The sequence below is a fragment of the Acipenser ruthenus genome, chromosome 56, assembly GCF_902713425.1.
Source record: "Acipenser ruthenus chromosome 56, fAciRut3.2 maternal haplotype, whole genome shotgun sequence".
In the NCBI taxonomy this organism is placed as follows: Eukaryota; Metazoa; Chordata; class Actinopteri; order Acipenseriformes; family Acipenseridae; genus Acipenser; species Acipenser ruthenus.
Genome location: NC_081244.1, coordinates 6,834,597 through 6,862,325, shown reverse-complemented (window position 1 = coordinate 6,862,325; position 27,729 = coordinate 6,834,597). Strand labels below are relative to the sequence as shown.

The following is a 27,729-nucleotide window of genomic DNA, read 5'->3' as shown; positions in this document are numbered from 1 at the left end:
GCCCTCCACACTGCAGCCCAGTCAGCTCCTCTCTTTTCCTTCAAAATAAGAAAAAACAGACATAGCGACCCCGACGCCCCGCCCGGTTTCCAGTGAGCGGATGCATCACCCCGCCCGCTCAGAATCTGCACTGCACTTTCTATAGTGAAGTCGACGGAGTCTCCGCCAGTGTAATAGCGACCGAACTGCGCGCTGCAAAACTATATATATACACACATGCATACCTGTTTATACTTCTAAAACAGGAATTCAAGTTAGTTGGTGGTTTTGGTTTTTTTTTTTTTTTTGGTATTTATATTACCGTATATATTATATTGAAAGGAAAACCTGTGGCGTTTTTGCCCCAGATAATACACGTATATATTTATTAGAAAGGATATATTTATATTTAAATTTATATACTCTCAATCATGGCTGACGAGACGACGGGAGAAAGCAGCGGACTGGAGAAGTTTCAGAGTTATGTGACGACCCGAAAAGGAATGATACTGGCCGCGGAAATCGTAAGAAATCATTTATATATATATATATAATGTTATACAAGCTGCCGGCAGCTTTCAAAGTGAAAAGTCTGCCTGGAAGGTATCGAAACGTTTTCAGTTGATATCAGCTGACGTTTCCTCTTAAGAAGTATTTCTGTCCTGCTGGATCACGGTAGAGCTGTTTTGAATTTTCTCTCTTTCTTTCATTCTTTCTTTCTTTCTCTCTATCTCTCATAATAATAGCTGGCGTATACCGTCTATATGCGAATCTGCAAGGTGCTGCGTCTGTATATGACGTCATACATTAACTCCGCTTTATAATCTGTACGTTTTATTTCCTTAAAAACACACATTTCATCAATGGATGATATTTTAAACATTATTAAAAGTTACATTTTAGACCTTTTGTAACTTTTTTTTTTTAACACAATTATAATAGTAAGTTATCACGACGATACAATTAAAGATAACATTTAAATAACTGGTGGACACACTGAGACACACACACACTGAGACACACACACACACACACTGAGACACACACACACACACACACACACACTGAGACACACACACACACACACTGAGACACACACACACACACACACACACACTGAGACACACACACACACACACTGAGACACACACACACACACACTGCTCTCTTGGTTTCTGTGCTAGATCTTGTCAATACTTGACTGGTGCTGACAGCTTGTGTCTGTGCCCATGCTAATGCTAATGCTAATGCTAATGCTAATGCTAATGCTAATACTAATGCTAATGCTAATACTAATGCTAATGCTTGTTTTCAGTAGATCGTTACTTTGCATCACCCCCCAAAAAAGGGGAACTAAAACCTTAAAAAAGTTCCTCATATTAAAACACACAGCAAAGTATAATACAGCATTGTAAAGCACAGAGAGGTCTGGTAAAGCATAGGGAAGCATTGTAAAGCAGAGAGGTCTGGTAAAGCACAGGGAAGCATTGTAAAGCACAGAGAGGTGTGGTAAAGCATAGGGAAGCATTGTAAAGCACAGAGAGGTCTGGTAAAGCATAGGGAAGCATTGTAAAGCACAGAGAGGTCTGGTAAAGCATAGGGAAGCATTGTAAAGCACAGAGAGGTCTGGTAAAGCATAGGGAAGCATTGTAAAGCACAGAGAGGTCTGGTAAAGCACAGGGAAGCATTGTAAAGCACAGAGAGGTCTGGTAAAGCATAGGGAAGCATTGTAAAGCACAGAGAGGTCTGGTAAAGCATAGGGAAGCATTGTAAAGCACAGAGAGGTCTGGTAAAGCATAGGGAAGCATTGTAAAGCACAGAGAGGTGTGGTAAAGCATAGGGAAGCATTGTAAAGAACAGAGAGGTCTGGTAAAGCATAGGGAAGCATTGTAAAGCACAGAGAGGTCTGGTAAAGCATAGGGAAGCATTGTAAAGCACAGAGAGGTCTGGTAAAGCATAGTGAAGCATTGTAAAGCACAGAGAGGTATGGTAAAGCATAGGGAGGCATTGTAAAGCACAGGGAGGTCTGGTAAAGCATAGGCAAGCATTGTAAAGCACAGAGAGGTGTGGTAAAGCATAGGGAAGCATTGTAAAGCACAGAGAGGTGTGGTAAAGCATAGGGAAGCATTGTAAAGCACAGAGAGGTCTGGTAAAGCATAGGGAAGCATTGTAAAGCACAGAGAGGTCTGGTAAAGCATAGGGAAGCATTGTAAAGCACAGATAGGTCTGGTAAAGCATAGGGAAGCATTGTAAAGCACAGAGAGGTCTGGTAAAGCATAGGGAAGCATTGTAAAGCACAGAGAGGTCTGGTAAAGCATAGGGAAGCATTGTAAAGCACAGAGAGGTCTGGTAAAGCACAGGGAAGCATTGTAAAGCACAGAGAGGTCTGGTAAAGCATAGGGAAGCATTGTAAAGCACAGAGAGGTCTGGTAAAGCATAGGGAAGCATTGTAAAGCACAGAGAGGTCTGGTAAAGCATAGGGAAGCATTGTAAAGCACAGAGAGGTCTGGTAAAGCATAGGGAAGCATTGTAAAGCACAGAGAGGTCTGGTAAAGCATAGGGAAGCATTGTAAAGCACAGAGAGGTCTGGTAAAGCATAGGGAAGCATTGTAAAGCACAGAGAGGTCTGGTAAAGCATAGGGAAGCATTGTAAAGTACAGAGAGGTCTGGTAAAGCATAGGGAAGCATTGTAAAGCACAGAGAGGTGTGGTAAAGCATAGGGAAGCATTGTAAAGCACAGGGAGGTCTGGTAAAGCATAGGGAAGCATTGTAAAGCACAGAGAGGTCTGCTAAAGCATATTAAAAAACACACCATGGTAAACTAACCGTTATGAAATGTCCCACAGTATAATACTGTGCTGCGTCCGTGTGTATCGACTCTCTCTCTTCCCTCTCAGCTCCTGTGTCTCGTGATCCTGATCTGCTACGCTGCCTCTCTCTACGGGGGTTACGTGGTCGTGGCGATCTGTGAGCTGGTCTTCGCCGTGGTCCTTCTCGTGGTCTTCGCGCTGCGCCTTGACCAGCAGTTCAAAGTGGTCAGCTGGGTCTGGAGTGTGAGTACAGAGTGAGAGAGAGAGAGTGAATACACACCTGGAGTGAGACTCAATACACTCTGTGTGTCAGTGTAAAGGCGCGTGTATGCCAGAGTGTCTCACTGTGTGTCTTGTGTGTGTGTGTCTCTCTGTGTGTGTGTGTATGTGTGTGTGTCTCGTTGTGTGTGTGTCTCACTGTGTGTGTCTCGCTGTGTGTCTCTCTGTGTGTGTGTGTCTCTCTGTGTGAGTGTGTCTCGCTGTGTGTCTCTCTGTGTGTGTGTGTCTCGCTGTGTGTCTCTCTGTGTGTGTGTGTGTGTCTCGCTGCGTGTGTCTCTCGCTGTGTGTCTCTCTGTATGTGTGTGTCTCTCTGTGTGTGTGTGTCTCGCTGTGTGTGTGTCTCGCTGTGTGTGTGTCTCGCTGTGTGTCTCTCTGTGTGTGTGTGTCTCGCTGTGTGTTTGCCAGTGTGTCTCTCTGTGTGTGTGTGTCTCTGTGTGTGTGTGTGTCTCGCTGTGTGTCTCACTGTGTGTGTGTCTCGCTGTGTGTATGCCAGTGTGTCTCGCTGTGTGTGTGTGTCTCGCTGTGTGTGTCTCTCGCTGTGTGTCTCTCGCTGTGTGTGTGTCTCGCTGTGTGTCTCTCTGTGTGTGTGTGTCTCGCTGTGTGTCTCTCTGTGTGTGTGTGTCTCGCTGTGTGTTTGCCAGTGTGTCTCTCTGTGTGTGTGTCTCGCTGTGTGTCTCTCTGTGTGTCTCTCTGTGTGTGTGTGTCTCGCTGTGTGTCTCTCTGTGTGTGTGTGTCTCGCTGTGTGTCTCTCTGTGTGTCTCTCTGTGTGTGTGTGTCTCGCTGTGTGTCTCTCTGTGTGTCTCTCTGTGTGTGTGTGTCTCGCTGTGTGTCTCTCTGTGTGTCTCTCTGTGTGTGTGTGTCTCGCTGTGTGTTTGCCAGTGTGTCTCTCTGTGTGTGTGTCTCGCTGTGTGTCTCTCTGTGTGTCTCTCTGTGTGTGTGTGTCTCGCTGTGTGTCTCTCTGTGTGTGTGTGTCTCGCTGTGTGTCTCTCTGTGTGTCTCTCTGTGTGTGTGTGTCTCGCTGTGTGTCTCTCTGTGTGTGTGTGTCTCGCTGCGTGTGTCTCTCGCTGTGTGTCTTGCTGTGTGTATGCCAGCCTGTCTGTTTGTTGGTTGGTTGGTTGATATCTAACCAGTCCAGGATTTATTGACTGATCTGCGGTCTGTCTGTCTGCAGCTTTAATGACCCTAAACTCTGGTGTGTTTTTGTTTTTTTTCTAAGGGTTTAGCACAGATGAAATTGTAAAAACAGACAAATACATGCACTCACTCAGAGTTCAGAGTTCAGAGTTCAGATGAGCTGGACCAGGCATTTCAGAAGCTTCCTCCTGCCTCAGAGCAGCTATCTGTCTAACGAGTTCCAATTAGAGGAAAGGGCCGGAGCCTCGTTAAGATTCTCACCAGAGCTTGTGGGGGAATTATCAACCATGGAACACTCCATAGAACACTCAGCAATACTGCAATTAAGAAATCTTAAAAAGAAACTTCATAAATTCAATGGCAAGCGTTTCCACTAGAAGTCTTTCTCAGCGTCTTCAATAGAAACACTGAAAGAAACTTCATAAATTCAACGGCAAACGTTTCCACTAGAAGTCTTTCTCAGCGTCTTCAATAGAAACACTGAAAGAAACTTCATAAATTCAACGGCAAACGTTTCCACTAGAAGTCTTTCTCAGCGTCTTCAATAGAAACACTGAAAGAAACTTCATAAATTCAATGGCAAACGTTTCCACTAGAAGTCTTTCTCAGCATCTTCAATAGAAACACTATAAAAAGAAAATTCAATGACACTACCAGGAGATTGGTTGCTGATTGGTTCTCTGTTTTTTTTATGTCCCGCCCGCAGGATTTTTTGCGAGCATTGATTGGTGCTCTGCTCTTCCTCATCACTTCTCTGCTCTCTTTGATTGGTGGAGGTGACGGAGCCAGAATAGCAGGAGGGGTGAGTCACAGATCTGCATTCCCCCCCTCCCCCCCCCCCTCCCCCCTCCCCCCTCCCCCCTCAAACTCCTCTCCTCCCCCTCCCGCTGAACCCTAAATAAATACATTCACACATGTGAACTTGAATCTCTTACCTATGCCCCCTCCCCTCTCCCCTCTCCCCTCTCTCTCTCCTCTCCCCCTCTCCCTGTCTCTCTCCCCTCTCTCCCTGCAGGTGTTTGGTCTGCTCGCTACAGTTCTCTTCTCCTATGATTCATACCTCAGCCTCCTCTCCATCAAGAGCTCCAAAGCTGCAGCTACTGGTGAGAGAATCGCCGCTGAAACATAACACCCAGGCTCTTATACCAGTTAACGTGTCCGGTTCACCCAGGCTCTTATACCAGTTAACGTGTCTGGTTGATCCTCTCTTATATCAGTTTAATATATGTCAGTTCGAAAACGTTTTACATTTTTTTTTTTTTTAAATCAGAAACCACTGATGGAGTTTAAACTGCGCCCCCCCCCCCCCTCGCCCAAGATCTGAGCAGGAGAGGAGAGGAAGATTCTGCAGGAGGGATAGAGAATATAAAAAAAAAAGAAGACACAAGCTGGTTGCAGAAAGAACGAACGAACAAACGAACGAACGAAAGAAAGAAAAAGGAAATGCAATAATATACAGGGACACTCCCTGTCCTCTCTGCTCTCTTGAATGGACAGAAAATTGAAACCAGAACAACAAACAATTACTGTCTGGCCTCCATCCTCCCTCCCTCTCCCTTCTTATTCCCATCCTCCCTCCCTCTCCCTTCTTATTCCCATCCTCCCTCCCTCTCCCTCCTTATTCCCATCCTCCCTCCCTCTCCCTTCTTATTCCCATCCTCCCTCCCTCTCCCTCCTTATTCCCCTCCTCCCCTCCTCCCTCCCTCCCTCTCCTTATTCCCATCCTCCCTCCCTCTCCCTCCTTATTCCCATCCTCCCTCCCTCTCCCTTCTTATTCCCATCCTCCCTCCCTCTCCCTTCTTATTCCCATCCTCCCTCCCTCTCCCTTCTTATTCCCATCCTCCCTCCCTCTCCCTTCTTATTCCCATCCTCCCTCCCTCTCCCTTCTTATTCCCATCCTCCCTCCCTCTCCCTTCTTATTCCCATCCTCCCTCCCTCTCCCTTCTTATTCCCATCCTCCCTCCCTCCCTCCCTCTCCCTTCTTATTCCCATCCTCCCTCCCTCTCCCTTCTTATTCCCATCCTCCCTCCCTCCCTCCCTCCCTCTCCCTTCTTATTCCCATCCTCCCTCCCTCTCCCTTCTTATTCCCATCCTCCCTCTCTCTGCCTCCCCTCACTTTTATATATAATACAATTCACTTTAAAAGTATTTAAAGGAGCTATATATATATATATATATATATATATATATATATATATACACATACATACATACACACACAAATAGACAATTTATATATACATATACAAAATAATAGACAGGGTTCAGTGAGTTACAGGACAATAATTCCATCCAGGGATTCTGTGACGTCATAAACTAGGAGAGCGAAGGCGGAGCTTCTAAACTGTCACAGAACCCCGAGATGGAATTGTTTTCCTGTGACTCGCTGAAGAGGCCCGTCTGTTATTTTTTATAATCCACGGATACCCTTGTGATGCTGATATTAAAGACGACGAGGTTCCAGCAGCACAGCTGGATTATTATCATGTTTTTTTAATTCTGTTTTTCAGTGCTGTGCATGTCATGCGTTTAGTTTCTCTGAGATACGAATATACCAGATTTTTTTTTTTTTTTTAAAAACATATTCTCATTTTGTTGCTCGTTAATGAATATTTCTGTACTGCGGGTGTTGTCGAGTGATTGAAATCGAGACCGTTTGTGTTTGAATTGAAAGTGATGGAGTCGAATGGGTCAAAGGTCAAGTGTATTTTCCTTTCTGTGGTATCACTTTCTTTCGAATGGCTCAGGATGCAAATATAGCCTTCATCCATGTACTATACATACATACACACACACACACACACAGATACATACATACATACAGCTATGGCCCAAACTTTTGCATCACCTATATGAACATAATTTAGATATTTTATTTAACATCATGTAATCAAAGAGAAACTACAAAATGATCTCGCCAAAAAAAAAAAAAAAAAAACTCTACCGGAAGCCATAATAGTAGTACAGTAGCATTTCATGTTAGATTTCCAAATGTCACATTTTTCAATATGTTAACAAGGGAACATTATTCAGCAGCTTTCATTGGACTCTATGAAGCTGAGTGAGTTCATTCTATATAGAGGGGGTGTGATTCAATATGTTAACAAGGGAACATTATTCAGCAGCTTTCATTGGACTCTATGAAGCTGAGGGAGTTCATTCTATATAGAGGGTGTGTAATTCAATATGTTAACAAGGGAACATTATTCAGCAGCTTTCATTGGACTCTATGAAGCTGAGGGAGTTCATTCTATATAGAGGGGGTGGAATTCAGTATGTTAACAAGGGAACATTATTCAGCAGCTTTCATTGGACTCTATGAAGCTGAGGGAGTTCATTCTATATAGAGGGGGTGGAATTCAATATGTTAACAAGGGAACATTATTCAGCAGCTTTCATTGGACTCTGAAGCTGAGGGAGTTCATTCTATATAGAGGGTGTGGAATTCAATATGTTAACAAGGGAACATTATTCAGCAGCTTTCATTGGACTCTATGAAGCTGAGGGAGTTCATTCTATATAGAGGGTGTGTGATTCAATATGTTAACAAGGGAACATTATTCAGCAGCTTTCATTAGACTCTATGAAGCTGAGGGAGTTCATTCTATATAGAGGGTGTGTGATTCAATATGTTAACAAGGGAACATTATTCAGCAGCTTTCATTGGACTCTATGAAGCTGAGGGAGTTCATTCTATATAGAGGGGGTGGAATTCAATATGTTAACAAGGGAACATTATTCAGCAGCTTTCATTGGACTCTATGAAGCTGAGGGAGTTCATTCTATATAGAGGGTGTGGAATTCAATATGTTAACAAGGGAACATTATTCAGCAGCTTTCATTGGACTCTATGAAGCTGAGGGAGTTCATTCTATATAGAGGGTGTGGAATTCAATATGTTAACAAGGGAACATTATTCAGCAGCTTTCATTGGACTCTATGAAGCTGAGGGAGTTCATTCTATATAGAGGGGGTGGAATTCAATATGTTAACAAGGGAACATTATTCAGCAGCTTTCATTGGACTCTATGAAGCTGAGGGAGTTCATTCTATATAGAGGGTGTGTGATTCAATATGTTAACAAGGGAACATTATTCAGCAGCTTTCATTGGACTCTATGAAGCAGAACAAGCTCATTCTGCAGGGGATGTGAAATCTTTGACCGCAGTTGTGGGTTTGAAAGGTCTCACTGCAGTGTACAAAGCTTCACCTGCTCTGTTATATTTAATATTGCTGTCGTTCAAAATAGCGAGTGTAACAATTTATATAATTTAAAGAAGGGAACTAACTTGACTTATTCAGGAATTCACAAATATACAGTAACACAAACCTCTGCACATAGACGCACTCACGCAAACAGTAACACACACATACTGTACAGACATACATACATACACAGCACTTTGATCCAGTCCTGGTTTCACTAGGAGCTTAATAATAAGACAGTGCTATAGCAGGTGAATCAGTCCCATGCTGTGCTATTGACAGTGCTATGGCAGGTGAATCAGTCCCATGGCGTGCACCCTATTGACAGTGCTATGGCAGGTGAATCAGTCCCATGCTGTGCTATTGACAGTGCTATGGCAGGTGAATCAGTCCCATGGTGTGGTATTGACAGTGCTATGGCAGGTGAATCAGTCCCATGGCGTGCACCCTATTGACAGTGCTATAGCAGGTGAATCAGTCCCATGCTGTGCTATTGACAGTGCTATGGCAGGTGAATCAGTCCCATGGTGTGCTATTGACAGTGCTATAGCAGGTGAATCAGTCCCATGGTGTGCTATTGACAGTGCTATGGCAGGTGAATCAGTCCCATGCTGTGCTATTGACAGTGCTATGGCAGGTGAATCAGTCCCATGCTGTGCTATTGACAGTGCTATAGCAGGTGAATCAGTCCCATGGCGTGCACCCTATTGACAGTGCTATAGCAGGTGAATCAGTCCCATGGCGTGCACCCTATTGACAGTGCTATAGCAGGTGAATCAGTCCAATGGCGTGCACCCTATTGACAGTGCTATAGCAGGTGAATCAGTCCCATGGCGTGCACCCTATTGACAGTGCTATGGCAGGTGAATCAGTCCCATGGCGTGCACCCTATTGACAGTGCTATAGCAGGTGAATCAGTCCCATGCTGTGCTATTGACAGTGCTATGGCAGGTGAATCAGTCCCATGGTGTGCTATTGACAGTGCTATAGCAGGTGAATCAGTCCCATGGTGTGCTATTGACAGTGCTATGGCAGGTGAATCAGTCCCATGCTGTGCTATTGACAGTGCTATAGCAGGTGAATCAGTCCCATGGCGTGCACCCTATTGACAGTGCTATAGCAGGTGAATCAGTCCAATGGCGTGCACCCTATTGACAGTGCTATAGCAGGTGAATCAGTCCCATGGCGTGCACCCTATTGACAGTGCTATGGCAGGTGAATCAGTCCCATGGCGTGCACCCTATTGACAGTGCTATGGCAGGTGAATCAGTCCCATGCTGTGCTATTGACAGTGCTATAGCAGGTGAATCAGTCCCATGGCGTGCACCCTATTGACAGTGCTATGGCAGGTGAATCAGTCCCATGGCGTGCACCCTATTGACAGTGCTATGGCAGGTGAATCAGTCCCATGCTGTGCTATTGACAGTGCTATAGCAGGTGAATCAGTCCCATGCTGTGCTATTGACAGTGCTATGGCAGGTGAATCAGTCCCATGGCGTGCACCCTATTGACAGTGCTATGGCAGGTGAATCAGTCCCATGGCGTGCACCCTATTGACAGTGCTATGGCAGGTGAATCAGTCCCATGGTGTGCTATTGACAGTGCTATGGCAGGTGAATCAGTCCCATGGCGTGCTATTGACAGTGCTATGGCAGGTGAATCAGTCCCATGGCGTGCTATTGACAGTGCTATGGCAGGTGAATCAGTCCCATGGTGTGCTATTGACAGTGCTATGGCAGGTGAATCAGTCCCATGGCGTGCATCCTATTGACAGTGCTATGGCAGGTGGTTCTAAGTTTTTGGCCACACTTCCCCTTCTATGTGGTGCAGTTCAGCTCAGCCTTGTAAAAATGCCAAAGAATTCAAACAATGGCTATAAACTAAATTCAGACTTTTTGAATGTGTGTGTGTGTGGGGGGGGGGTGATAATTGACCAAACCTACCTTATGAGGACACAGGCCACATCCCTGTAATGTTTAAACAGATATTTCAAACATAATAAAATAAATAACATTTTTAAACAAATCTTTTCATGCCGTTTTAAATGAGTATTTCCTTTAAATTACTGTGTTGCCTCCCTTTCCTTATCTCTACCCCACCAGCACAGAGCAGAGGGAGGCTGTTCAGAGAGTATAAGAGCCTCTCTTTCTCTCTCTCTGCTCCACCAGCACAGAGCAGAGGGAGGCTGTTCAGAGAGTAGAAGAACCTCCATTTCCCTATCTGTACCCCACCAGCACAGAGTAGAGGGAGGCTGTTCAGAGAGTAGAAGAGCCTCCATTTCCCTATCTGTACCCCACCAGCACAGAGTAGAGGGAGGCTGTTCAGAGAGTAGAAGAGCCTCCATTTCCCTATCTGTACCCCACCAGCACAGAGTAGAGGGAGGCTGTTCAGAGAGTATAAGAGCCTCCATTTCCCTATCTGTACCCCACCAGCACAGAGTAGAGGGAGGCTGTTCAGAGAGTATAAGAGCCTCCATTTCCCTATCTGTACCCCACCAGCACAGAGTAGAGGGAGGCTGTTCAGAGAGTAGAAGAACCTCCATTTCCCTATCTGTACCCCACCAGCACAGAGTAGAGGGAGGCTGTTCAGAGAGTAGAAGAACCTCCATTTCCCTATCTCTACCCCACCAGCACAGAGTAGAGGGAGGCTGTTCAGAGAGTATAAGAGCCTCCATTTCTCTTTCTCTGCTCCACCAGCACAGAGCAGAGGGAGGCTGTTCAGAGAGTATAAGAGCCTCCATTTCTCTTTCTCTGCTCCACCAGCACAGAGCAGAGGGAGGCTGTTCAGAGAGTAGAAGAGCCCCCATTTCCCTATCTGTACCCCACCAGCACAGAGTAGAGGGAGGCTGTTCAGAGAGTAGAAGAGCCTCCATTTCCCTATCTGTACCCCACCAGCACAGAGCAGAGGGAGGCTGTTCAGAGAGTATAAGAGCCTCCCTTTCTCTCTCTCTGCTCCACCAGCACAGAGCAGAGGGAGGCTGTTCAGAGAGTAGAAGAGCCTCCATTTCCCTATCTGTACTCCACCAGCACAGAGCAGAGGGAGGCTGTTCAGAGAGTATAAGAGCCTCCCTTTCTCTCTTTCTCTGCCCCACCAGCACACAGCATGTTTGCAGATTACACAGTAATTAAGATTTTTTTTTTTATTCATACCCTGCTGTAGTAAGCCACAGCCAGGCTCTATTAGAGGGTTTTACAGCACCAGTGAATCAGTCTGTATTGCACCACTAACCAGCCATGTGTGGTGATCCTGGGATCATACAGAAGTGGTTGACGGGACTTTAGCAAACTAATAATAATAATAATAATAATAATAATAATAATAATAATAATAATAATAACCTTTTTTTTAAAACTGACATCTCTCTCTCTCTCTCTCTCTCTCTCTCTCATAAAATTATAATAATAATTTAACAAAATAAAATTCAGTACAATTCAACAGCTAACAACACAGGACTCTCGTTCCTGACTTTACAACACCCAGTCAGTGTAATTCACAACGTTATCAAACAGCAGGTCCCACACATCGCTGCTCCCCCTTTAGAGGAGCGCCAACAGGCTTGAAAATAAAAAGCATTCCTTATTTGCACTGGCAACCAAAGCTGCTTTAAAATTCATTTAAAACACTACAGTTATAATATGATAGCGTCTTCCACTGCCATTAATAATAATAATAATAATAATAATAATAATAATAATCATCATTTTAAAAAAGTTTGGCAGTTTCAGTCATCTTACTGCTGCAGTGTGTTTGTGTGTGTGTGTGTGTGTGTCAGTGTCTGTACGTGTCTGTTTGTGTGTGTGTGTCAGTGTGTGTGTTTGTGTGTCTGTCTCTGTACGTGTCTGTTTGTGTGTGCGTGTGTGTGTCTCAGTGTGTGTGTGTGTCTGTGTCTCAGTGTGTGTCTCGGTGTATGTGTGTGTCTCAGTGTGTGTCTCAGTGTGTGTGTCTCAGTGTGTGTGTCTGTGTCTCAGTGTGTGTCTCAGTGTGTATCTCAGTGTGTGTCTGTGTCTCAGTGTGTGTGTCTGTGTCTCAGTGTGTGTGTCTCAGCGTGTCTCAGTGTGTGTGTCTCAGCGTGTCTCAGTGTGTGTGTCTGTGTCTCAGTGTGTGTGTCTGTGTCTCAGTGTGTGTCTCAGTGTGTGTGTCTGTGTCTCAGTGTGTGTCTCAGTGTGTGTGTCTGTGTCTCAGTGTGTGTCTCAGTGTGTGTGTCTGTGTCTCAGTGTGTGTCTCAGTGTGTCTCTGTGTCTCAGTGTGTGTCTCAGTCCCGTTCCTTTACGACACGATGCAGTTCTTATCCCTGTCTTTGCCGCTCCCGCTGTTCCCCTTTCTCCTCTTGCCCCCTCCTCTCCCCGCTGTTCTCTGCTCCCCCCCTCTCCCCTGATCCTCTCTAGTCCTGGGGGGTGGGCCTCGCAGCTGGGGGGGCAGCGGGATGGGCTCCCCCAGGAAGAAGCCCTCTTCTTCGGAGTCGGATGAGGAGGAGCTGGAGGAGCAGTAGTGGCTGTGGGGCTCCCTCCGGTGGCAGGGTGGGTGTGCTGCAGGGTCAATGCTCAGCCCGGCGGTGTGGCCGGGGCGGTCTGTGTGCGGGACGGGGGTGTGTGTGTCCTCCCCGGTGTGTATCCCGGGCCTCTCGCTCCTCGAGCCTCGATAGCGGGGTCCCGTCCCGAAGTGAAGGCTGTTTTCGGAGCTCGCCCTGCAGCCCCCCAGGCGCCTCTGTCTTCGGAAGCTGCGGTGATGGGATGTCCCGTCTGGGAACGGAATTAAAAAATAAAAAAGAAGAAGTTGAGAAATGTTATTTTGTTTTTCGTTTTTTTTTTCTGTAACGAGTAGAACATTATTAGAACATAAGAAATTCTACGAGGAAAGGGCATTCTGTGCCAGCGTGGTCCGTTACCACTCAGGAGAAGAAAACTAAAAAATCCTGAACTGGTAAAGGTCTGGTAAAGCATAGGGAAGCATTGTAAAGCACAGAGAGGTCTGGTAAAGCATAGGGAAGCATTGTAAAGCACAGAGAGGTGTGGTAAAGCATAGGGAAGCATTGTAAAGCACAGAGAGGTCTGGTAAAGCATAGGGAAGCATTGTAAAGCACAGAGAGGTCTGGTAAAGCATAGGGAAGCATTGTAAAGCACAGAGAGGTCTGGTAAAGCATAGGGAAGCATTGTAAAGCACAGAGAGGTATTGTAAAGCATAGGGAAGCATTGTAAAGCACAGAGAGGTCTGGTAAAGCATAGGGAAGCATTGTAAAGCACAGAGAGGTCTGGTAAAGCATAGGGAAGCATTGTAAAGCACAGAGAGGTCTGGTAAAGCATAGGGAAGCATTGTAAAGCACAGAGAGGTCTGGTAAAGCATAGGGAAGCATTGTAAAGCACAGAGAGGTCTGGTAAAGCAGATTAATAAACACATGAGAGTTTTACTTCCATCCCTGCAGCAATAATCATAATCCAGCCACTCACCGAGAAGATCCATGTCAGGCACCTCCCCTCTGAACAGTTGCCGTGGGAACCCATTCTTCCTGCCGCCGCCCTCCTCCTCCTCCTCCTCCTCCTCCACTTCCTGCTGCTCTAGGTCCTGCTCCCCCTCCTCTTCCTCTTCCTCTTCCTGCGGGGCCTGGAAGCTGACGCTGATTGGCTCCCGGAAGCTGACCCGTGCCGAGCTGGAGCGGGACAGCTGGGGTGAGGGGTCGCGGGGGGGCTCCAGGGGAGGAGGGGAGGGGCTTGGAGGGGCGTGGCTACCCAGGTCTGGCTGAGAGTGAGGGGGCCTCCGGGTATCTGACAGCGAGAGAGATGCGGTTACAAACTCACACTAGCCCTGCTGCTGCTGCTGCTGCTGCACCCAGTCCTGGGGTTCAGAGCTCCCCTCAATGAAGTCTAGTATTATTATTATTAATATTGAAATGATCAGGAGCCAGGAGTTTGAGCAGGGTTAGAAACTCACACTAGCCCTGCTGCTGCTGCTGCTGCTGCACCCAGTCCTGGGGTTCAGAGCTCCCCTCAATGAAGTCTAGTATTATTATTATTATTATTAATATTGAAATGATCAGGAGCCAGGAGTTTGAGCAGGGTTAGAAACTCACACTAGCCCTGCTGCTGCTGCTGCTGCTGCACCCAGTCCTGGGGTTCAGAGCTCCCCTCAATGAAGTCTAGTATTATTATTATTAATATTGAAATGATCAGGAGCCAGGAGTTTGAGCAGGGTTACAAACTCACACTAGCCCTGCTGCTGCTGCTGCTGCACCCAGTCCTGGGGTTCAGAGCTCCCCTCAATGAAGTCTAGTATTATTATTATTAATATTGAAATGATCAGGAGCCAGGAGTTTGAGCAGGGTTAGAAACTCACACTAGCCCTGCTGCTGCTGCTGCTGCACCCAGTCCTGGGGTTCAGAGCTCCCCTCAATGAAGTCTAGTATTATTATTATTAATATTGAAATGATCAGGAGCCAGGAGTTTGAGCAGGGTTACAAACTCACACTAGCCCTGCTGCTGCTGCTGCACCCAGTCCTGAGGTTCAGAGCTCCCCTCAATGAAGTCTAGTATTATTATTATTAATATTGAAATGATCAGGAGCCAGGAGTTTGAGCAGGGTTACAAACTCACACTAGCCCTGCTGCTGCTGCTGCTGCTGCACCCAGTCCTGAGGTTCAGAGCTCCCCTCAATGAAGTCTAGTATTATTATTATTAATATTGAAATGATCAGGAGCCAGGAGTTTGAGCAGGGTTACAAACTCACACTAGCCCTGCTGCTGCTGCTGCTGCTGCACCCAGTCCTGAGGTTCAGAGCTCCCCTCAATGAAGTCTAGTATTATTATTATTAATATTGAAATGATCAGGAGCCAGGAGTTTGAGCAGGGTTAGAAACTCACACTAGCCCTGCTGCTGCTGCTGCACCCAGTCCTGGGGTTCAGAGCTCCCCTCAATGAAGTCTAGTATTATTATTATTAATATTGAAATGATCAGGAGCCAGGAGTTTGAGCAGGGTTACAAACTCACACTAGCCCTGCTGCTGCTGCTGCACCCAGTCCTGGGGTTCAGAGCTCCCCTCAATGAAGTCTAGTATTATTATTATTAATATTGAAATGATCAGGAGCCAGGAGTTTGAGCAGGGTTACAAACTCACACTAGCCCTGCTGCTGCTGCTGCACCCAGTCCTGGGGTTCAGAGCTCCCCTCAATGAAGTCTAGTATTATTATTATTAATATTGAAATGATCAGGAGCCAGGAGTTTGAGCAGGGTTACAAACTCACACTATCCCTGCTGCTGCTGCTGCTGCACCCAGTCCTGAGGTTCAGAGCTCCCCTCAATGAAGTCTAGTATTATTATTATTAATATTGAAATGATCAGGAGCCAGGAGTTTGAGCAGGGTTACAAACTCACACTAGCCCTGCTGCTGCTGCTGCTGCTGCACCCAGTCCTGGGGTTCAGAGCTCCCCTCAATGAAGTCTAGTATTATTATTATTAATATTGAAATGATCAGGAGCCAGGAGTTTGAGCAGGGTTACAAACTCACACTAGCCCTGCTGCTGCTGCTGCTGCACCCAGTCCTGGGGTTCAGGGCTCCCCTCAATGAAGTCTAGTATTATTATTATTAATATTGAAATGATCAGGAGCCAGGAGTTTGAGCAGGGTTACAAACTCACACTAGCCCTGCTGCTGCTGCTGCTGCACCCAGTCCTGGGGTTCAGGGCTCCCCTCAATGAAGTCTAGTATTATTATTATTAATATTGAAATGATCAGGAGCCAGGAGTTTGAGCAGGGTTACAAACTCACACTAGCCCTGCTGCTGCTGCTGCTGCTGCACCCAGTCCTGGGGTTCAGAGCTCCCCTCAATGAAGTCTAGTATTATTATTATTAATATTGAAATGATCAGGAGCCAGGAGTTTGAGCAGGGTTACAAACTCACACTAGCCCTGCTGCTGCTGCTGCTGCACCCAGTCCTGGGGTTCAGAGCTCCCCTCAATGAAGTCTAGTATTATTATTATTAATATTGAAATGATCAGGAGCCAGGAGTTTGAGCAGGGTTAGAAACTCACACTAGCCCTGCTGCTGCTGCTGCTGCACCCAGTCCTGGGGTTCAGAGCTCCCCTCAATGAAGTCTAGTATTATTATTATTAATATTGAAATGATCAGGATCCAGGAGTTTGAGCAGGGTTACAAACTCACACTAGCCCTGCTGCTGCTGCTGCTGCACCCAGTCCTGGGGTTCAGAGCTCCCCTCAATGAAGTCTAGTATTATTATTATTAATATTGAAATGATCAGGAGCCAGGAGTTTGAGCAGGGTTAGAAACTCACACTAGCCCTGTTGCTGCTGCTGCACCCAGTCCTGGGGTTCAGAGCTCCCCTCAATGAAGTCTAGTATTATTATTATTAATATTGAAATGATCAGGAGCCAGGAGTTTGAGCAGGGTTAGAAACTCACACTAGCCCTGCTGCTGCTGCTGCTGCACCCAGTCCTGGGGTTCAGAGCTCCCCTCAATGAAGTCTAGTATTATTATTATTAATATTGAAATGATCAGGAGCCAGGAGTTTGAGCAGTGTTAGAAACTCACACTAGCCCTGCTGCTGCTGCTGCACCCAGTCCTGGGGTTCAGAGCTCCCCTCAATGAAGTCTAGTATTATTATTATTAATATTGAAATGATCAGGAGCCAGGAGTTTGAGCAGGGTTAGAAACTCACACTAGCCCTGCTGCTGCTGCTGCTGCACCCAGTCCTGGGGTTCAGAGCTCCCCTCAATGAAGTCTAGTATTATTATTATTAATATTGAAATGATCAGGAGCCAGGAGTTTGAGCAGGGTTAGAAACTCACACTAGCCCTGCTGCTGCTGCTGCTGCTGCACCCAGTCCTGGGGTTCAGAGCTCCCCTCAATGAAGTCTAGTATTATTATTATTAATATTGAAATGATCAGGAGCCAGGAGTTTGAGCAGGGTTAGAAACTCACACTAGCCCTGCTGCTGCTGCTGCTGCACCCAGTCCTGGGGTTCAGAGCTCCCCTCAATGAAGTCTAGTATTATTATTATTAATATTGAAATGATCAGGAGCCAGGAGTTTGAGCAGGGTTAGAAACTCACACTAGCCCTGCTGCTGCTGCTGCTGCACCCAGTCCTGGGGTTCAGAGCTCCCCTCAATGAAGTCTAGTATTATTATTATTAATATTGAAATGATCAGGAGCCAGGAGTTTGAGCAGGGTTAGAAACTCACACTAGCCCTGCTGCTGCTGCTGCTGCACCCAGTCCTGGGGTTCAGAGCTCCCCTCAATGAAGTCTAGTATTATTATTATTAATATTGAAATGATCAGGAGCCAGGAGTTTGAGCAGGGTTAGAAACTCACACTAGCCCTGCTGCTGCTGCTGCTGCACACAGTCCTGGGGTTCAGAACTCCCCTTAATGAAGTCTAGTATTATTATTGTTAATATTGGAGCCTCTCTTATAGCTGCATTAACAGCAGCAGACTCACAGGTGAGACCTATTCATGTTGTGTTGTGAAGTCAATCAAATGCCTGCTTTACACTGAATCAACACTGAAATCTAAACCGGTACGAACTCTCTCTTAAAGAATGCCAGGCCCCAGTTCTCCCAGTTCTCACCTGTCCCGGCTCTGGGCTCCTGTTTGCCCCCAGTATCTCGTGAGGTGGACGTGCCACGAGAAGTCCGGCGCAGAGGGGCGTGAGCAAGCTGGAGCTCCTCAGAGAAGCCCAGGCAGCTGATTGGTCGCTCAGCCCTGGAGGTGGAGCCCCTCAATCCACCGCGGCTCAACGATGGGTCCGCCTCCAGCTCCTGATTGGCTGCAGAGCTCTTGGGGTTCATGCCATTGGCTGTCCCCACTGTGCTGGACGTGGTCTGGGGAGGAGTCAGCTGCACTGCTGCTGAAACTGGAGAAGCAACAATAATCCATTGATCACTTAATATTGATCCCCATGGCTTTAGTATTGCAAGCTAATTAAATATTTAAATACTGCCAGATAGGCACACACACACACACACACACACACACACACACACTACATCCATACACACTCAATCTTGTGTACTGTATACACACACACACAGTACATGTTAATGTACAGCTCTGGTCAAAAGTTTTGCATCCCCCTCTAGAATGAACTTATTTTGCTTCATAGAGTCCAATGAAAGCTGCTGAATAATGTTCCCTTGTTAACATATTGAATCACACCCTCTATATAGAATGAACTCCCTCAGCTTCATAGAGTCCAATGAAAGCTGCTGAATAATGTTCCCTTGTTAACATATTGAATCACACACCCTCTATATAGAATGAACTCACTCAGCTTCATAGAGTCCAATGAAAGCTGCTGAATAATGTTCCCTTGTTAACATATTGAATCACACACCCTCTATATAGAATGAACTCCCTCAGCTTCATAGAGTCCAATGAAAGCTGCTGAATAATGTTCCCTTGTTAACATATTGAATCACACACCCTCTATATAGAATGAACTCCCTCAGCTTCATAGAGTCCAATGAAAGCTGCTGAATAATGTTCCCTTGTTAACATATTGAATCACACACCCTCTATATAGAATGAACTCCCTCAGCTTCATAGAGTCCAATGAAAGCTGCTGAATAATGTTCCCTTGTTAACATATTGAATCACACACCCTCTATATAGAATGAACTCCCTCAGCTTCATAGAGTCCAATGAAAGCTGCTGAATAATGTTCCCTTGTTAACATATTGAATCACACACCCTCTATATAGAATGAACTCCCTCAGCTTCATAGAGTCCAATGAAAGCTGCTGAATAATGTTCCCTTGTTAACATATTGAATCACACCCCCTCTATATAGAATGAACTCCCTCAGCTTCATAGAGTCCAATGAAAGCTGCTGAATAATGTTCCCTTGTTAACATATTGAATTCCACCCCCTCTATATAGAATGAACTCCCTCAGCTTCATAGAGTCCAATGAAAGCTGCTGAATAATGTTCCCTTGTTAACATATTGAATTCCACCCCCTCTATATAGAATGAACTCACTCAGCTTCATAGAGTCCAATGAAAGCTGCTGAATAATGTTCCCTTGTTAACATATTGAATCACACACCCTCTATATAGAATGAACTCCCTCAGCTTCATAGAGTCCAATGAAAGCAGCTGAATAATGTTCCCTTGTTAACATATTGAATACCACACCCTCTATATAGAATGAACTCCCTCAGCTTCATAGAGTCCAATGAAAGCTGCTGAATAATGTTCCCTTGTTAACATATTGAATTCCACCCCCTCTATATAGAATGAACTCCCTCAGCTTCATAGAGTCCAATGAAAGCTGCTGAATAATGTTCCCTTGTTAACATATTGAATTCCACAGCACTTTGTCGTATAATGTATACTTCCATATAAAAATTGAAAAATGTGACATGAAATATTACTGGACTACTATTATGGCTTCCAGGACTGTGAAATATACAGCACTCTGTGTGTGGTGTTTTTTTTTTTTTTTGTGATATCATTTTGTAGTTTATTTTCATTACACAATGTTAAATTAAAAAGATCTAAATTATGTTCACAGTTTTTTTTTTTTTAATTAAATGTTTCAGTCCTAAATTCTAGGTGATGATAAACTTTTTTCCAGAGCTGCACATACTACTGAGATCGCTATCTCATATAATATATATATGTACAAAACAAGACAACAATTATGATTTTTACACAACTTTAACCCCTTTTTATAAGAGCTTAAAACCACTGTGTCCTTCAAACCAGCACCTCCCTAAATACTGTAGCAACACACACTTCTCTCTCTACCCAGAATGCACTTTCAAGGCACGAAAAAAGAATCCGAGATCAACTCTTTAGCTGGTTAAATCAGTCCGATCTCTTAACTCAGAACAGCCCTAATATATTTATATTTACACACACGCACACAGACACACAAATTATACTGCCAGAAAAAGCAACTGAAACTGCATCGCCTGTAACTATGAGACAATTAAAAAAAAAAGTTGGGGACCCCCCCACCCCCCACCTCCATTTCCGATACTCTTTTCCTCTTGCATCACTTTCTTGTGCTCCTCCTCTCTCCTGGCCGCAGTTCTCTCCTCCTGCCTGCAGGTGGCAGCGCCGCTCCCTCTCCTGCCTGCCTTGCCTCCTCCGGCCCTGCAGGGGTCGCTGCCGCTCTGGAAGGCGGAGTCGCAGGAGTCCGAGTTGTCGGGGTCCTCCCCGAGGCTGCAGGCGCGGGAGCAGAAGATGAGGCCCTGCTTGGGGAGGAAGGGGCGCCCCAGGAGGGCCAGTCCGCAGCGAGAGCAGCAGAAACACTCTGCCGTGGCGTGCCAGTGCTGACCCTCATACGCCATCTGACCCCGGTCAATACCTGAGAGAGAGGGAGGGAGGGGAGAGAGAGGGGGCTGAGCAACACACTGAACAATACACTAATGCACTGAGCAATATACAGAGAGGGAGGAGAGGGGAGGGGAGGGGAGGAGAGAGAGGGGGCTGAGCAATACACTGAGAAATACACTAATGCACTGAGCAATATACAGAGAGGGAGGAGAGAAGAGGGGAGGGGAGGGGAGGGGAGGAGAGGAGAGGGGAGGGGAGGAGAGGAGAGAGGGGGCTGAGCAATACACTGAGAAATACACTAATGCACTGAGCAATATACAGAGAGGGAGGAGAGGAGAGGGGAGGGGAGGGGAGGAGAGGAGAGGGGAGGGGGGAGAGGGGGCTGAGCAATACACTGAGAAATACACTAATGCACTGAGCAATATACAGAGAGGGAGGAGAGGAGAGGGGAGGGGAGGAGAGGAGAGGGGAGGGGATGACACACACAGACAAACAGACAGACACGCAGACACACACGCAGACACACACACACACACACAGGCTGTTGTTACCGATGTTCTCTCCGCAGGTATCGCAGTACTCTGCGTACAGACTCTGGTAGCAGGGGCAGCAGTACGGCCGGCTCTCTCTCATGATGTAGCGCTGCCCCCCCAGCGCCGCCTCGCACTCCAAACAGCAGAAGTGCTTCATGTGCCAGTGCCGGCCCTCTGCCTCCGTGCACTCGTCTGCCAGGATCACCTGCGGGACGCGACAGCGTAAGAAAGTTTACAAACGAGAGGAGGCCATTCAGCCCATCTTGCTCGCTTGGTTGTTAGTAGCTTATTGATCCCAGAATCTCATCAAGCAGCTTCCTGAAGGATCCCAGGGTGTCAGCATCAAACTCTCCCCTCTCCCCTCTCCCCTCTCCCCTCATCGCAGGCCTGGCAGTGTGGTTTCAATCTCTCTCCCCTCTCCCCTCACCTCATCGCAGGCCTGGCAGTGTGGTTTCAATCTCTCTCCCCTCTCCCCTCACCTCATCGCAGCCCTGGCAGCGTGGTTTCAGTCTCTCTTCCCCCCTCACCTCATCGCAGGCCTGGCAGCGTGGTTTCAGTCTCTCAGCGTGATGTCTCCCGCAGTAGATCTTGCCCTCCTGGTAGAAGTAGATGAGCTCCACCAGGAGCTCCTGGCAGGTGCTGCACTGGAAGCACTGGGGGTGCCAGCAGGCTCCGTGCCCCGCCCGGCTCGCAAACACAGCGATGTCCCCCCCCCGGATCTGCTTCCCACACTGAGGGAGGAGAAACAACACGGGTTACACAGTGTGTGTGTGCAAAGGAGAGGAGACAGTGTCTCAGTATCTCTGTGTATCTCAGTGTGTATCTCAGTATCTCTCAGTGTCTCACAGTGTGTCTCAGTCTCTCAGTATCTCTCAGTGTGTATCTCAGTATCTCTCAGTGTGTATCTCTCAGTGTCTCACAGTGTGTCTCAGTCTCTCAGTGTGTATCTCTCAGTATCTCAGTGTATCTCTCAGTGTGTATCTCTCAGTATCTCAGTGTATCTCTCAGTGTGTATCTCAGTATATCTCTCAGTGTGTATCTCTCAGTGTCTCACAGTGTGTCTCAGTCTCTCAGTGTGTATCTCTCAGTCTCTCAGAGTGTATCTCTCAGTATCTCAGTATATCTCTCAGTGTGTATCTCTCAGTGTGTATCTCAGTATCTCAGTGTGTATCTCTCAGTGTGTATCTCTCAGTATCTCAGTATCTCAGTATATCTCTCAGTATCTCAGTATATCTCTCAGTATCTCAGTATCTCAGTGTGTATCTCTCAGTATCTCTCAGTGTCTCTCAGTGTCTCTCAGTGTCTCTCAGTACCTGCTCACAGATGGCTCCAGTCATGGTCACAGGGAACAGTCTCACGCTGCCTCTCCCCAGGTTCTCTCTCTTCCTCTGCTGGCTGAACACTCTCAGCTCCTTCTTCTCCTCCTCGCACAGAGAGTTGCAGTACTGAGGCTGGCAACACAAAACCACCACCATCATCATCACCATCACCATCATTATTAACAATAACAAGTCATTTAGCAGACGCTTTTATCCAAAGCAACTCACAGAGAGTCACTTCTAATAGGAGCTCATTGGTTTTACGTCTCATCCGAAGGACAGAGCACAAGGAGGTGAAGTGACTTGCTCAGGGTCACACACGCGCACACACACACACACACACACACACACACACACACACACACAGGGAGTCAGTGGTTGAGCCGGGATTTGAACCTCCTGGATCCCTTTCTCTAAGGGATGGAGATATACAGCACTCAGGCTAGGAACACAAAACCATCAGTATTGTGAAATATACAGCAATCTGTGTCTCAGTGTGTATCTCTCAGTGTGTGTCTCTTTACCTCACTGTCGTGTGAGGGGCTCTGGTGCAGCAGTGTATCTCTCAGTGTGTGTATCTCTCAGTGTGTGTCTCTTTACCTCACTGTCGTGTGCGGGGAGCTGGTGCAACAGCTGTTTGATCCTGTAATGCTCTCCAGGGCTGTTGATGTAGGGAACCCGGTCCTCGGGGAGACAGCTGAAGTACTGGTACACCTGAACACAGACAACACAGCATGAGAGAGGAGGAGGAGGAGAGGGGTCAGTAAAGACAAGAGCGAGCACACTCACACACGGCACACTCACACTGTCTCAGAGTGTGTAAAAGAGCACTCGTGCGTGTACTCAGATGACCGGAGTACACAGATGTGCGCACACACAAACACACACACAGACACAAATAGACAAACACAAACACTCACTCACACACACACCAAACTGATCTTTGCATTGTTTCAAAATAGGACTCATTGAAGTTTCAACTCCAATCCAGAAGATGGCGCTAGCAGCCTGGAGCTGATTAGAAATTACAGTATCTGTTTAAGGTACTGTATAAGGATGTCAGGGTGCAGTGTATAAGGATGCAGGATGTCGGGGTGCAGTGTAATGGGGTGCAGGATGTCGGGGTGCAGTGTATAAGGATGCAGGATGTCAGGGTGCAGTGTATAAGGATGCAGGATGTCGGGGTGCAGTGTATAAGGATGCAGGATGTCAGGGTGCAGTGTATAAGGATGCAGGATGTCAGGGTGCAGTGTATAAGGATGCAGGATGTCGGGGTGCAGTGTATAAGGATGCAGGATGTCGGGGTGCAGTGTATAAGGATGCAGGATGTCAGGGTGCAGTGTATAAGGATGCAGGATGTCGGGGTGCAGTGTATAAGGATGCAGGATGTCGGGGTGCAGTGTATAAGGATGCAGGATGTCAGGGTGCAGTGTATAAGGATGCAGGATGTCGGGGTGCAGTGTATAAGGATGCAGGATGTCGGGGTGCAGTGTATAAGGATGCAGGATGTCGGGGTGCAGTGTATAAGGATGCAGGATGTCAGGGTGCAGTGTATAAGGATGCAGGATGTCGGGGTGCAGTGTATAAGGATGCAGGATGTCAGGGTGCAGTGTATAAGGATGCAGGATGTCAGGGTGCAGTGTATAAGGATGCAGGATGTCGGGGTGCAGTGTATAAGGATGCAGGATGTCAGGGTGCAGTGTATAAGGATGCAGGATGTCGGGGTGCAGTGTATAAGGATGCAGGATGTCAGGGTGCAGTGTATAAGGATGCAGGATGTCGGGGTGCAGTGTATAAGGATGCAGGATGTCAGGGTGCAGTGTATAAGGATGCAGGATGTCAGGGTGCAGTGTATAAGGATGCAGGATGTCAGGGTGCAGTGTATAAGGATGCAGGATGTCGGGGTGCAGTGTATAAGGATGCAGGATGTCAGGGTGCAGTGTATAAGGATGCAGGATGTCGGGGTGCAGTGTATAAGGATGCAGGATGTCAGGGTGCAGTGTATAAGGATGCAGGATGTCGGGGTGCAGTGTATAAGGATGCAGGATGTCAGGGTGCAGTGTATAAGGATGCAGGATGTCAGGGTGCAGTGTATAAGGATGCAGGATGTCAGGGTGCAGTGTATAAGGATGCAGGATGTCAGGGTGCAGTGTATAAGGATGCAGGATGTCAGGGTGCAGTGTATAAGGATGCAGGATGTCGGGGTGCAGTGTATAAGGATGCAGGATGTCGGGGTGCAGTGTATAAGGATGCAGGATGTCGGGGTGCAGTGTATAAGGATGCAGGATGTCAGGGTGCAGTGTAATGGGGTGCAGTGTATAGGGGTACCTGCTCCGGTTTGAGTCCAGGGGGTACCCAGGCGTACTCCTCGGATGCACAGCCCGAGTCATCGTCGGAGATGGAGTGCCGCTTGAAACCAGAGACCAGCTTCAGCATCATCCGCTCCAGATCACCCGGGACGGAGCGCACAGCGTGGTCTTCACGAGGGCATTTACAATGCAGGCAGATCTTCCTATAGAGACACACAGAGAGAGAGACTGAGCAATACACTGACATACACTGAGAGAGACTGAGCATTGTAAAGCACAGAGAGGTCTGGTAAAGCATAGGGAAGCATTGTAAAGCACAGAGAGGTCTGGTAAAGCATAGGGAAGCATTGTAAAGCACAGAGAGGTCTGGTAAAGCATAGGGAAGCATTGTAAAGCACAGAGAGGTCTGGTAAAGCATAGGGAAGCATTGTAATAATATTATATATATATATATATAAACAGGGCACCCTTGAAAGTAACAGTAAAAGGACGTTTCGGACATTAGACCATTAGATAAAATTAGATATCTATATCTATCTATATTGTATACCAAATTTTAGACACAAATAAAGCATGTAAAAAAGTATTATTATTATTATTTATTATTATTATTATTATTATTATTATCATCATCAGCCCAAACAATGAGTTTCTAAGTCTTTGAAGGCCACTGCAAGCTTTCATGTGGAAATCACTGTGCTCGTTACCTTTCAGCAAACTCACAGTGATATCCATTCTGCCTCTCGTACAGACTGCAGACCAAACTAATACCAACAAACAACACAATAAAATAAAAACAGAAGGCCCTCTCTTCCTCTTTTAAGAAGGTGTGAATCCGGATCTACAAGCCCAGTGCTGTGCGGGGCGACTCCTCCCACAGCACACAGAACCTCCCTCACTCTCACACAGAGACAGAAACACAAAACACAAACTCACCCCCTTTCTCTGCACCCCTCTCTCCTCTCCCATTCTCTCAAGCCACTGAATACAGACAAGATACTCACTCACAATCTCATCTCATTTAGTGATAACAAGCACACAATGGAAAGAGCTGCCAGTCACAGCGAGGGCACAATCACCCCTTTGTTCAAACCCCCCCGCCCCTAACCACTGAGCTCCTCAAACCCGCTGCCTTCCACACTGCAGCCCAGCGCTTTCTTTATCTAACCACTGAGCTCCTCAAACCCGCTGCCTTCCACACTGCAGCCCAGCGCTTTCTTTATCTAACCACTGAGCTCCTCAAACCCGCTGCCTTCCACACTGCAGCCCAGCGCTTTCTTTATCTAACCACTGAGCTCCTCAAACCCGCTGCCTTCCACACTGCAGCCCAGCGCTTTCTTTATCTAACCACTGAGCTCCTCAAACCCGCTGCCTTCCACACTGCAGCCCAGCGCTTTCTTTATCTAACCACTGAGCTCCTCAAACCCGCTGCCTTCCACACTGCAGCCCAGCGCTTTCTTTATCTAACCACTGAGCTCCTCAAACCCGCTGCCTTCCACACTGCAGCCCAGCGCTTTCTTTATCTAACCACTGAGCTCCTCAAACCCGCTGCCTTCCACACTGCAGCCCAGCGCTTTCTTTATCTAACCACTGGGTATTCAACTCAAACATTCACTCAGACCCTGCCGGAACCGCACCTGGGTATTCGACTCAAACGACACGTGCAGGTCAAACATTCAAACATTCACTCAGCAAGTCACTGAGCAAGTCACTGAGCAAGTCACTGAGCGAGTCGCTTCACCTCCTGGTGCTCCATCTTTCGGATGAGACGTAAAACAAACGAGCTCCTATTGGAAGTGACTCTGCAGCAGCAGCAGCAGCAGTTGTTGATGATGCAGAGTTCACCCCCCAGTCTCTGTAAATCACTTTGGATAAAAGCGTCTGCTAAATGACTCATTTAAATGACTTCACACTCTGCTCCACGAGAGCACGGAGAGACTTTTAAAAATGGTGAATAATATTTGCTTGTTTGTGTTTCTGAGGTGATGGTAGATAAAATGGGCCCCGTGTGAAGTTACTGTCCCCTGCTGGACCTCGCTGAGTTCAGCGCTCTGTTTGGACTGAACCTCATATCTGTCTGTGTTTAATACCAACAATACCAACATTAATAATGAGAATTATGAATAATATTAATACTACAAGCCTAATAATAATAATACATTCATAACTATAAAACAGCTCTACATTTAAAAATAAATTAAATTATACAAATTTGAAAACAACAATTTTTGCCATCTTATTTAGCCAATTTAATACATAACTTCTTAAGTCGAAACCAGTTCATCGTTCCTGACAATTTGTCAATCCTGCCTGTCATCTCCACTTGTTTCCTGCAGGTGTCCATTCAGTCCGCTCCCTCTGATCCCTGATGAGAAATGCTCAGGAGCAGCTCTGAGCAGCTCAGCGGGAGCAGAACTGAGCGAGGAGTGATCTGATTCTTTTACTGAGCAGCTCTGAGACGCTCACTCACTTAACAAACCCAAAGCTTGGTAAAGCATAGGCAAGTATTGTAAAGCACAAAGGGAGGGAGAGTGAGAGGGAGGGAGGGAGAGTGAGAGGGAGGGAGGGAGGAAGGAGGAAGGAGGGAGGGAGGTGCAGGTGTCAGAGTTGATAGTCTTCATGTTAAACTCATTAGGAGCGCTTAGCTGTAATCCTGTTAGTGTGACAGAGCGTGTTAGTGTCTGAGTGAGGAGAGAGGGGAGAGACGGGTGATCAGTCAAGGGAGAGGACAGGGGGGGTGATAATTCAATTAGGACAGGGAGGAGGGACAGGGGGCCCTTTCACACACAGAGAGAGAGAGAGAGAGAGAGAGAGAGAGAGAGAGAGAGAGAGAGAGAGAGAGAGAGAGAATGCACAACTTCAAAACTCTCAATTG

The 27,729-nt window shown here is 46.7% G+C and overlaps 2 protein-coding genes across 2 annotated transcripts in view; one reads left to right on the top strand and one right to left on the bottom strand.

Moving 5' to 3' along the window:
* The first annotated feature begins 115 nt into the window (after positions 1-115).
* Positions 116-7,114, top strand: LOC117404202 (proteolipid protein 2-like). Its single transcript, XM_034006996.3, has 5 exons — positions 116-503; positions 2,877-3,032; positions 4,909-5,004; positions 5,218-5,305; positions 5,473-7,114. The coding sequence occupies exons 1-5, from the start codon at positions 411-413 to the stop codon at positions 5,490-5,492; spliced, it is 453 nt and encodes a 150-aa protein (XP_033862887.3). The 5' UTR covers positions 116-410; the 3' UTR covers positions 5,493-7,114.
* Positions 7,115-11,224: 4,110 nt separating this feature from the next.
* The window catches only part of LOC117404199 (prickle planar cell polarity protein 3), a 21,918-nt gene continuing 5,413 nt past the window's right edge, over positions 11,225-27,729 (bottom strand). The window contains exons 3-11 of the mRNA XM_059017322.1: positions 24,874-25,057; positions 23,146-23,259; positions 22,540-22,677; positions 21,754-21,957; positions 21,245-21,431; positions 20,380-20,724; positions 17,979-18,263; positions 13,853-14,167; positions 11,225-13,147 (exon numbers count right to left, since the gene is read on the bottom strand). Coding sequence (XP_058873305.1) covers positions 12,675-13,147; positions 13,853-14,167; positions 17,979-18,263; positions 20,380-20,724; positions 21,245-21,431; positions 21,754-21,957; positions 22,540-22,677; positions 23,146-23,259; positions 24,874-25,057 — 2,245 coding nt within the window. The 3' untranslated portion in view covers positions 11,225-12,674. The remainder of the gene's footprint in view (positions 13,148-13,852; positions 14,168-17,978; positions 18,264-20,379; positions 20,725-21,244; positions 21,432-21,753; positions 21,958-22,539; positions 22,678-23,145; positions 23,260-24,873; positions 25,058-27,729) is intronic.

Coding starts and splice junctions, on each gene's coding strand:
- LOC117404202 (XM_034006996.3), top strand. CDS start 411: ATGGCTGACGAGACGACGGGAGAAAGCAGCGGACTGGAGAAGTTTCAG. Junction 504..2,876: donor TGATACTGGCCGCGGAAATC/GTAAGAAATCAT, acceptor CTTCCCTCTCAG/CTCCTGTGTCTCGTGATCCT. Junction 5,306..5,472: donor CTCCAAAGCTGCAGCTACTG/GTGAGAGAATCG, acceptor TTTTTAAATCAG/AAACCACTGATGGAGTTTAA.